This window comes from Balaenoptera acutorostrata, chromosome 16 (genome assembly GCF_949987535.1).
Source record: "Balaenoptera acutorostrata chromosome 16, mBalAcu1.1, whole genome shotgun sequence".
Taxonomy (NCBI): domain Eukaryota; kingdom Metazoa; phylum Chordata; class Mammalia; order Artiodactyla; family Balaenopteridae; genus Balaenoptera; species Balaenoptera acutorostrata.
Window position 1 is genome coordinate 9852520 of NC_080079.1, and position 12115 is coordinate 9864634.

The 12115-nt window shown below is 47.3% G+C and overlaps 1 protein-coding gene across 13 annotated transcripts in view; it reads right to left on the reverse strand.

Annotated features, from left to right (window-relative positions):
- TACC2 (transforming acidic coiled-coil containing protein 2) overlaps positions 1-12115 on the reverse strand; it is a 209174-nt gene that overhangs the window by 156690 nt on the left and 40369 nt on the right. For all 13 annotated transcript variants that reach the window (XM_057531486.1, XM_057531484.1, XM_057531483.1 and 10 more), the window contains one exon: positions 10631-10743. In XM_057531486.1, coding sequence (XP_057387469.1) covers positions 10631-10743 — 113 coding nt within the window. The remainder of the gene's footprint in view (positions 1-10630; positions 10744-12115) is intronic.

Below are 12115 nucleotides of genomic sequence, written 5' to 3' on the forward strand. Positions count from 1 at the left end.
GACATGGTGGATACATGACATTATGCATTTTTCAAACCCATAGAATGTACAATACGATGAGTGAACCTTAATGTAAAGTATAGATTTTAGTTAATAATGTATTGATACATTAATTGTAACGAATGTACCACACTAATGCAAATCTTAATAATAGGGGAAACTACTGTACAGAGGAGGGAGAGATTTTGGGAGCTCTCTGTACTAAGTTTTTCTGTAAAGCCGCTCTAAAAATAGTTCATTAATTATTTAAATATATTATATAGTTATATTATATTTATACAAATAAGTTATTTAAATATGTTTTTTGTATTTAAATATATATAAATATATGTATATATGCACAGAGCTATCACAATCAATAAAGAACTAGAAAAAAATAGAAAAGCCTGAGGGAAACACACTAATATTTTAAAAACAGTTGTCTGTAGTTGGTGGGAGTATCAGTGACTTTTTCCCCCTCTACTTTCTACTTTTCTCTATTTTCCAAGCACTGTCTCTGAATGGAACAATGCTCCTCTTCTCTGTTTCTTAAAGGTTCTGTTGAAACCAGATGAGCAGAAAGCAGACACACACCTAATTCAGCACATGACCTTCTTTTCCAGCCAGTGTCAAAAGTCAGGGAGCTCCTCCTTTTCTCCCTCCCTCCCACTCTCCTCTCCGTGTTTACTTCCTGCCAGAGATAAATAATGAGTGAGAAGCAGGACAGGCTGGTGGAAGCTGCAACCAGCCCTGCCTGACACACCCTGCCTTGGCAGGAGCCTGTGAATAGAACCCGGACTTCACAAAGCTTTGTTTGGAAGGAACAGCATCTACTGCTTAGGAAACATGGGGCCCAGTCATGAAGCGCTGGCCGCAGCCACTGCTCATAAAACCAATCAGATCTTTTTGCTTTTTCTTTTTTCTGGATCTGAGAACTGACCTTCTTTATAGGGAAATTAAACTTTGAAAACAGACTGGGGTTTGCTTTCCAATTATGGAGACCACAAGGCAAATCTTTTCAGGCACCTATAAGAACTCAGTGTAATGGCTACGGGCCTGGGCTTTGGGTGGCATCAAACCAAGTTGGATTCTAGTCCTCACCATGCCACGTTTTGTCTGTGTGACCTGGGACTCGTTCCTTAACCTCCCAGAACCTCAGTTTCCTTATATAGCCCCTCAGGTCATCTGCATTCATCCACACAGAGCTGCTGGATGAGATATGTGTTTCAGCCCTGAGTCCAATGCCCAGCATGCAGTGGACTTAGTTTGAAAATAACTGATAAGGGAAAAGAATCTGAAAAAGAATATATGTATTCTGAATATATATATATTCTGAGTCACTTTGCTGTACACCTGAAACTAACACAACATTGTAAATCAACTACACTTCAACAAAAAATAAAATAAAAATAATTTTTTTTAAAAAGTCAGTACCGGGGCTTCCCTGGTGGCGCAGTGGTTGGGAATCTGCCTGCCAATGCAGGGGACACGGGTTCGAGCCCTGGTCTGGGAAGATCCCACATGCCACGGAGCAACTGGGCCCGTGAGCCACAACTACTGAGCCTGCGCGTCTGGAGCCTGTGCTCCGTAACAAGGGAGGCCGCGATAGTGAGAGGCCCGCGCACCGCGATGAAGAGTGGCCCCCGCTTGCCACAACTAGAGAAAGCCCTCGCACAGAAACGAAGACCCAACACAGCCATAAATAAAATAAAATAAATAAAATTAAAAAAAAAAAAAGTCAGTACCTTTATAAATTAAAAAAGAAAAGAAAAGAAAAGAAAATGACTATGGGAGGCAAGGTATAAGAAACATCCTTACCTTTCATTTGGAGCCCATTATTTCTTTTTTTTCAAACCGTTTTTCTACCCTTCCCTAGGTGTTCCCTACCCAAACACCAAGGATTTTTTGTTCTAAGTAAGTTTGTAGTTTTTTGAAAGATCCAAGAGGTTGAGCTTAATGAATGTGCTACATCTCCTATTTTCCACATTTAAAGAAGTTCTGAAATTTAAGAGGCTAGTAAGTGTAGTCCTTCCTAAATTCTGTTTCCTATAGATCTATAATAATTATACCTCTTCCTTCTGCCTGGGACCACCTTCTTTCCCCACAATCCCCTACTTCTACTCAGTTTTGAAGCCCCAGCTGCAAGGCCATCTCCTCTGGAGGAGGCTCCTTCTTTCCTCAGCGAGTCTGGCCTCTCTCCTGTCCCTGTGCTCCCACAGAGGCTGCCTATAGCATTTAGCTTCTTCTAGAATTATTCATCTACATGTCTTTCTCTACAACCGGACCAACATGTCCTGTTCATCTTTGTACCTCTGGCCTCAAGCCCAGAGCGTGCCCTGTGGTGAGTTGTGGGTCCATGTTTGTTAAATGGACTAAGAAACCTGTCCCTCCTCCAAGGAAATTCAGGCGTTTAAGGTGTTGGGTGTTAAGATTCTGCACCAAAAATTCGGATCTGTGGGTATTTTTTCCTCACACCAACAAGCAGTTCTCCAATACTTACTGGGAGTCCTACAGTTCAGCTCCATTCTGATACGACCTGGAGGTACATTACATAGCATCAGACCCCACAGGCTAAGGGCTCCGTCCCACAGGACTGCCCCCGCCACCCCAATAAGTCCAGATTGTTACCTGCGCTTCTGACCAACTGGCTATAAATCAGAGGTTCCCATGACCCCCTCCTCGGGTTTAATTAATTTGCTAGAGTGGTTCACAGAACTCAGAGAGACATTTTACTTCCTAGATCACCAGTTTATTACAAAAGGATATAACTCAGGAACAGCCCAATGGAGGAGCTGCATAAAGCAAGGTATGGGGAGAGGGTGACGAGCTTCCATGCCCTCTGGGCTTACCACTCTCTTTAAATCCATGTGTCCACCAACCCAGAGGCCCTCTGAACCCTGTCTTTTTGGAGTTTTAAGGAGGCTTCATTACATAGGCATGACTGATTAAAATCATTGGCCATTGGTGATCAATTCAACCTCCAACCCCTCTCCACACTCCCCCCCACAACCAGAGGTCAGGGAGGTAGGACTGAAAGTTCCAATCCTCCAATCACAGGGTTGGTTCCCCTGGCAACCAGCCCCCATTTTTAAGTGCTTTCCAAAAGTCACGTCATTAGCATAACAGAAGACACCTTTATTGCTCTCATCACTTAGGAAATTCCCAAGGTTTTAGGAGCTCAGTGCCAGGACTGGGATGAAGACCAAATACATGTTCCTTATTATAAATCACAATATCACAGGTATATAGCAGGAAATGAGCTATCCCTGAAGCACACAGGAGAACCCTGCTTTTCTCTCAAAGATGGCGGGCCATCCTACGTTTCCCCCAGTTTGAGACAGGGTTTGTGATGGTCACCATGCTATCTTGCCAGATTGGTACCTGGTAGCAACTGGATTTCCTCCTGGACACCGGGTCTGTGACTTATGGAACTCAGCAGATAGACCTGTTCAGGCCAGTTTTTCATATCTCAGCAAATGGCCCCCTTTACCCAATTGCTCAAGCCCAGACTTTGGGAGTCTTCCTTGATTCTTCTCTCCCTCCTTCTATATCCCATCCATCCGCAAGTTCTGGCATCTCTAGCTCCAAAATATCCAAAATATTCAAAGCTGCATATGTTTCTCCATCTCCACTGTTATCACCTTAGTCCTTGCATCATCAGTGGGCCAGTATCATCCCCAGAGGGGAGAAAATTGGCTCTCAGGAGGCAGAAAAAGAAAATCATAGGGCTTCCCTGGTGGCGCAGTGGTTGAGAATCTGCCTGCCAATGCAGGGGACACGGGTTCGAGCCCTGGTCTGGGAAGATCCCACATGCCACGGAGCAACTAGGCCCGTGAGCCACAACTACTGAGCCTGCGCGTCTGGAGCCTGTGCTCTGCAACAAGACAGGCCGCGATAGTGAGAGGCCCGCGCACCGCGATGAAGAGTGGCCCCCGCTTGCCGCAGCTAGAGGAAGCCCTCGCACAGAAACCAAGACCCAACACAGCCAAATAAATAAATAAATAAATAAATAATAATTAAAGGTGCTAATAATTTAAAAAAAAAAAAAAAAAAAGAAAATCATAGATATCACAATGGTTTGTGGCCCTCCAAAGACCACAGTACATAAACATATGCACTATATCTATGGTACTGCAATTTCTTGGGGAGGGGAAGGCAATCTGGAATAAAATATCTACAAAGGTTCCCGTGGGAGGGCAGGGAAAGGAAGATAATGAAAACAAGGTTGGGCATCCCTGCCTTAGTTCCAGGCACCCCTTCATCTTTCAGGGACCTGCAATGACCTCTCCTCTGACCTCCTGGCCTCCAGTCTTGCTCCCTTGCATTCTCCATACAGCAACCAGAGAGGTCCTGTTGAAACACATATCCGTTCACGTCACCTAAATCTAGGTGTCTTACCATGGCCAGCCCTCAAGGCCCTGGTCTGGCTGATCTGGCCCCTGCCCACCTCTCACTCGCTCATCAATCTCCTCCTGTTTCTCTAACACACTAAACTCATTCCTCCCTCACGTCCTTTGCACCACCCATCCCTCTACCTGGATCTTCCCATGCCTGCCTCCTTTTTGTCATTCCAGACTTAGTTCAAATATCACTCCCTTTCTTGACCATCTAATCCAATGGTTCTCAAACCTTAGGGTGTAACGGAACACCTGGAGGGCTCACCCCAGAGTCTGGGGAAGGGCCCAAGACTAAGCATTTCTATCAAGTTCCCGTTTGGTGCTCAGCCTGCAGATCTGGGAACCCCACTTTGAGAACCACTGATCTAATCCAAACTAGTCACTCCCTTCTCTGTTCCTGTCAATCACAACACCAAGTTGGTGTCTTTCAGAGCCATGACGTTACCTGAAAGTGTCTGTCTTCCTTCTGTTCCATGTCTGACTTCCTCACTACAACCTACTTACCAACTGGAGCAGAAGTTCCAGGGCTTCTAGTGTTATTGGCTGTGTCCCCAGTGCCTCGCACAATGGATTCCCAATAGATATTTATTGAAAGAAAAACATAGATGAGAGAAAGGGAGGGGGCAGGAGTTTAACATAAGATAATTATCCCTGATTTCTGAGCCTTCACTATAAACTTCACAGACAAGCAAACAAAAGGTAGCTATGGTTATTGGCCTGAGGGTAAACCCTGGGTCAGGGTTTCTCACACTTTATCATGAGAGTCACACAGTCTTCTTATTAAAAACAGAATTTGTGGTCTCACCCCAAATCTACTGGATCAGACTCTTCAAGGGAGGGGTCAGGAAATGGGGTATTTTAACACGTGATAAGGTGAACCTGGCAGTCGATCACTATTCACAAATGTCCATGCTGGAAAGAATCACCCAGGGTGTTTATTAACAACATAGATTCCTTGGCTCCACATCTAGTGATTCTGATTCAGAAGGACTAGGAAGGGCCTAAGAATTTATATATTTAACGGACATCCGGGTAAATCTTATGATCTGGGAAGTGTGGAAAACACTGTCCCATATGATTTCATTTACCGTTCTTCACCCCAACCCCGATCTGTTCCTGCGTTCTTAAATATAGTTTTAAGGTTACACACACACACACACACACACACACACAGCAGCACTGGAATGAGCCAATCTATCTGAGAATAACTTGTGTAAATAATTGAAACCTCCATGAGGCTATCATAGCATTTGGGGCCATAATGCTCCCTCATCATGCCATTAAACTGTCACTCCTCCCCATGCCAGGGGTCAGCTTACATAAAGACCATACCAGCAGGGTTCCCAGTAAGCTTGATGGTCTTTCCTTCAATGTGCCTAAAATTGATCAGTTTCCCTATAGCAGCTCTCACTTTGGACGTCCCAGTTTCTAATGTTGGACCTTTCTTTTGGGTTCTTGGTCCAGAACCTTAGCATCTTCTTAGACTCCACCTCCTCTGCCTGCACCCAGGCCATCTCCAGGTTCTGTAGGTTTGAAACTGAGGAGGACCCTGTGGGCCCTTCCAAGGTACAAGCCCTTCCCTTGTCCCCACTTCTTGTTTGACCTTCCCTGAGTTCCAAAGAGCAGACTCAAGCAGTTAATGATTAGGACAATAGAGTCACAGGACTCCTGGTTCCTCCTAAAGGGATATAAATAACAATATCCTGGTGGAGGTCGGTGACTACATGCTGACCACAAGCATGCAGACCCCAGACTGCTTGGAACCAGAAGGCTGATGATTGAGATTCCACAAACATCACCCTGTTACTTCACCACCAACCAATGAAAAAAATGTTCATGAGCTGATCAGACACCCTGCAACCCTTACCCCTAATATTGTCTTTAAAAACCCTTCTCTGAAAGCCATCAGGGAGTTTAGAGCTTTTGAGCATTAGCTGCCTGTTCTCCTTGCTTGGTGCCCTGCAACAAACACTGTACTTTCCTTCACCACAACCCAGTGTCAGTAGATTGGCTTTGCTGCACGTGGGCAAGCGGACCAGAGTCCAGTTCAGTAACAGGTTCTACCTTGGGGTGATTTCCCAGCCACCATCCTTCTACTACAAGAGCATCCCTTACTGTCCTTCCAGCCTACCTGCTCCAGTGCATTAATCCAGGCTCTAAGTTCCCGCATAAACCCTTGTTTAAATACAAACAAACCAACCACATAGCACTTCCCCAGCTTCCCGTTACCTGCAGAATAAAATCTCAGTCCCTTCCCTGACGTCCAAGTTCTCAACCTGGCCTCACTTCTCCAACCTTGTTTTCAGTGAACATCCACCACCAGGTCTGGGCTCACTTCCTGCTCTGCTCCAGAGAGATCCAATTCAGGAATTCTGCCCCTACCTGGAACGGCCTCTACAGCCATCCCCTTTGGTTCAAGTCCCCGCCCCCAGGAGACTCTCCTGTCTAACCCAGCCCTCGGAGGAGGTGTCTTCCTCTGGACCCCAGCAGCACGGAGCCATGGTACGCACACAGCTCTCTGGCATAATGCAGTGCTTCTCAAGCGTGGTCCCTGGGCCAGCAGCATCAGTGTCACCTGGGAACCCGTCAGAAATTCTCATTCTCAGGCCTGGCCCCGGACCTACCAAATCAGAATCTCTAGAGGATGGGTCCAGCGACCTGGGTATTAACCAGCCTTGCAGGTGATCCTGATGCCTGCTCACCTCTGACAGCCAGTGGAGAACAGTTAAGACTCTTGGCTGTTGAGTTTCCACTCCTCCTTCAGTGACAAGGGTGCCAGAAATTCACCCACGAATCACTTAGGGTCACTCCCTGAGAAAGGTCTGTCATCTCTGAAATATTGCCTGGCACCCTCCTTGAGAGAATGAGCAAGTATGATATTGAAGCACAGGAAATGGCCACTATCCAACATTTTTTTAACTTACAAAAACAGTAATTTCCTCTGGTGCAACCTAATGGCTTCATTATCTGGGGAAAGGTTGTATGATAAGATCCATTTTGTTTTGAGGGTTTAAAAGGCAAGGACAGCAGCAGCATAGCACAGGGACATCAGCTCGGTGCTTTGTGATGACCTAGAGGGGTGGGATAGGGAGTATGGGAGGGAGGCTCAAGAGGGAGGAGATTTGGGGACACATGCATGCATATGGCTGATTCACTTTGGTGTACAACAGAAACTAACACAGTAATGTGAAGCAATTATAGTCCACTAAAGATCTATTGAAAAAAAAAAAAAGGCAACGGCTGTTGGTATCCAAGGAGGGAAAGGCTCCCGGAGACTGGACAGTGGAGCTGGAACCAGTCCAGTCGCAAGTTTCCAGGGCAGCTGTGCTCGAGGGTGGGCATTGCTGAGCAGTAAGAGGTGCAAACTCGGGTGAAGCTTGTCAGAGGAGGGCGGGATCATCCTGTCGCAGGAGCCCAGGGACTTGCACAGGGTGGGGCACCTGGAAGGCGGGGCGCCTGGGAGGCACTGCCCAGCCTCTGCACGGGTTTGGCCAATGCAGGGCTAAGTTACAACAGCGACACCGTGTGGCAACTGGAAAGCAAAGCAGCTAAACTGAGGGGACTCCCTACTGGATGAAGAGCTAACCTCTTTGGGGATATGTGAAGCCTATTCTTGTGTATTCAGAGGGAAGAGGAGCTTCCAGGGGGAAACAATGGACTTTTTATACCACTAGGGCTTTGACGGCATAGTGCTCCAAGCCTCGGTTTCCTCCTCTGGATAGTAGAGATCACACCTGCGCAGAGGGATAATCTTTGGCAGTATTAACATGTGCCTTTCTCCCTGTATTCTTCCCTTGCCTCCTGGTCCAGCAGGCCCACTGCAGGCCTTTCTGTGTTTTCTCTCTGGAGCTTTTCCAAGTAGAAAACAGAAACAGTTTGAGGGCAATGGGTCTTTCCATCTTTTGTAAAAATCTGTAGTACGTCCTTTGAAGAGAAAATGCTGGCTTTCCGTTGAGGCAAAAGGAGACCGCAAGTGCATGTTAGGATGATGAGAAGAGAGCATGGAAAGGTCCTAGGAAGTAGGGAATGTCCACGACTCCCTCCCTGCTTCCTGAGCGTGTCCTCAGGCTCACGGGGGAGATGATCCCAGAGGGCTGAAGGGAATGACCGTGGGCTCCCAGCCTCACCAAAGACCCCCATGTGCCAAGTGTATCGTGAAAGCAGCACAGTCATAGGGCCGGAGAGACAGTATGGCCTGAGACGTGGACATCTCAGTGGTGATGGGGTGAGGAGGGGACGGATGATGGCCTCCATACACCAGGTCAGGAGAGGGGTTCCCAAGGATGGCTGACATGGGCATTCTCGCCAGCCTGGCCAAGTAAGGACTAAGAATCAGAAATGAATTGATTTAAAGAAAATAAAATTTTATTTTGCAGGCATAGAACATCTGGCATAGTTTCTAGTGCCCGTCTGCAAAATAAACGTTAAGTCCTAGTCAAATGCTATCATTGTTGTGGATGCCAAGGGTGGCGTGCCCCACTGAAATAGCACACAGGGGACCCCATGCTCGCTCTCTCTTCCTGTAAACATCCTGACTCCTCGGCCTCCTCTTGCTAGTTTCTGAGTCAGTTAGTGCAGGGCCTTGCACAATCGACATGGGCACATTTACGGAGGAGAATCATGTTTTTAACTGTGAACAGGAAGTTGCTCTTTTGAACTTGCTCTGAGAAGGCACCTCATGTGCTATTTGCATGCCAATGAGAGACAATTCTTCTTCAAGGGAAAGATAATTGATTAAAGCTGAGGAACAAGAAACGAAAGACCTTTGAGCTGCTGTTACTCCCCAGGCCAGCTGGGACACCGGCCCCAAGGAATTCCCAAACCTCTCCAGGAACCCCAGAACCTCACAAGGATGGGGATGGAAGAGCTGGACCTTGGGTCTCAGCCAGCAGCGACTTTGCTTGTGTAGGATTCCAGATCATTAGATTCATGATCACCAGGAGCCAGTTTAGACTGTCATCCGGTCTAGTTAGAGCCAAATATTAAACCCTTTGTCCTGCTACCCTGATAGAAAAGTCCATGAAGGCGGAACAGCCATGGGGTTCTGGGAGGGAAAGGAGGCCCCCATTTTACAAAGAATTGAGATCAAAGGTGCCATTCAAGGCAGAGTCTGTGCCTCTCTCCACAAAAAAAAAAATCCTCTGCCCCGCAGGATCAGCATTGCCCTAAAGAAATCCAATGTTCATGCCAAGAGGTTCAAAGTGCCTCTCCTCTGGAAACCGCATAACTGAAGCCCCCCCCCCGAAAATGACACCAGTCCGCGTGGAAATTCCTGCCACCAGGGGCCGCTCTTACTCACCCATGATCCTCAAAGCAAAAAATATTGCTTAACCCTTGACGTGAAAAGTGATTGCAAAGCGTTTGAGACCTGAAGTCAGTGATGGGGGATTTGGGGGGTGGGGTGTGTACCACTCAATTTTGCATTTTTGCTCCTTGAAGCTTTTGTTCATTTGTTCCTTTAAGGCCTGTAACTACAGCCTCCCAGAAGTTGGGCTTCAATTTATTTGTTCAGAAGGGTTTTTCTAACCAGATCATGTGCTGAACCCACAGGCAATTATTAATTGCCACCAGTGTTCCTGACCAGTGTCCGTTCTGGGGACAGAATGTTCATATCTGCTCGCCCTCTGCTTGTGACTGACCCCAAAACTGTGGGTGCTGAACACTACTTGGGGAGAGTCGATTGGATTCCTTCCCAAGAGCCCTGGCGGGGAAATCAGGACCTGACTGCAGGTCAAAACGAGGGACTACCGACCAGTGGGCCGCACCTGCACTGGCCACGTTCCACTGTGGCAGTGCGGCCTTGTTGGTTTCTGAAATTCACACACCAGTCTCCCTGAGACTCAGTGGTTGTTCTCTGAATCCTCTGTCTCATCCTCCGGTGCCCACCTCGGCTTCCGTGCTAGCATACAGACCCCAACTTAGCCACAGATTAGTCACCCCTGTAAAGCCCCTTGGCAGCCTTGATCTTGTTTATTGTAAGTTCTGACAATGAGGATAAAAGACCTGGCGTGCTGTGGAATGGAAGCCTATCATTACTAATTTCATCCCTGGGCAGGAAAACATTAATTTTCCAATCATGCATCTAGGCAATCACAAAGAGGTCTAGGAACCAGAGCTCGGAGCATCTCACCACCGAGGACCGCATCATGGATTTTAGGGTAAATTTTCCAAAGTAAATAGACCAAAACAAACTCTGAGCAGGCCGCAAGCTGGCCATGCCTTGGGCTGGGTCAGTCCTCCAGATCTGGTCTTACCTGGGCAGATCTCCGTGGTCATTGCTTCTGGGCTTCTCCTCCGGCTTCCTTTCTGCACTCTGACTGTTCCCAGGCCGCTCCACGGATCCTGGACTCCGAGCCAAAGAAGTCCTCTGAGCGACAAGAAAGAGAAATTGGAAAGGAAATCAAACAAGCGCCTTTGAAAACACAGAGACTTTATCAATGGGCCACTGACCACAACATTCCAAGGGCCAGGTTTTTGGTTTGCTTTACCGTCCATCTGAGCACCAACTCTGTGCCAGGCGCTGAGCAAGGCTTTGGGGATACACTGTGGGCAAAGCGACCGTGGCCCCTGCTCCCACCCAATGGAGGAGAAACACAGTAAACCAGAGATTTCCAGCTGAGTAGGTTGACTATTTTAGTAAGAAACTGAGACTAGGATACACATTATACTTTGGGGGTCGTCTGCTCCCTGGAAAAAGTGGGATATTGAATCTGAGATCTTAAAGTGTCTCGTCTGGGGCACTGCCTAGATGGAAACAAACTTCCTCCCCCTGCCCCATGGTTTTGCACACCAGAATTCAGCTGGAAACCTGAAAAGAAAAAAAAAAACTGAAGGAAGAAAATGAGGGACCCTGGGAACCTTGGGGCCCCTCACTGAGGTCCTGACCATTCTGAGAGTTGGTCATCTTTTCTTTTTTTTTTTTTTTTTTTTTAAGGATTTTCTTATTTATTTATTTATTTATTTATTTATTTATTTATTTATTTTTGGCTGTGTTGGGTCTTCGGTTCGTGCGAGGGCTTTCTCCAGTTGCGGCAAGCGGGGGCCACTCTTCATCGCGGTGCGGGGACCGCTCTTCATCGCGGTGCGCGGGCCTTTCTCTATCGCGGCCCCTCCCGTCGCGGGGCACAGGCTCCAGACGCGCAGGCTCAGCAATTGTGGCTCACGGGCCCAGCTGCTCCGTGGCATGTGGGATCTTCCCAGACCAGGGCTCGAACCCGTGTCCCCTGCATTAGCAGGCAGATTCTCAACCACTGCGCCACCAGGGAAGCCCTGGTCATCTTTTCTTAAACCCCCGCAATAAGCTCACCTGCTGTTCAGTTGATTTTTAAAATCAAGATGCAAACATTTAGAGCACAGTCAAAACTTCAAATCACAGGACAGAAAGAGATGAGATGTTTTTAAAACTCAATTTAAATTGTGCTCATTTAAGTCAGACACAAATATCAGAAATGGGGAAAGGACTTTTAGGAACCCCCAGAAGTATTCCCCAAAGCAGTGGTTGCCTTTTATTTGTCTTCCCAGCAGCGTTCCTGAACCCCCCCTCCCTGAAACAACACACACATCTTTCTTTGGGGCCAGATCTGCCTTCTTCTAAAGACCTGTTCCACCCATACCCTCTGTCCCTGAGGTTCCCATGGAAACGCCAATCCCAGCGCTCCACACCCCTGCCTGTCGGGATGCACACAAGACTCAAATTAAGACCAGGTCCTTCCTCAGGACTCCCCAAAGAACACGAGGGA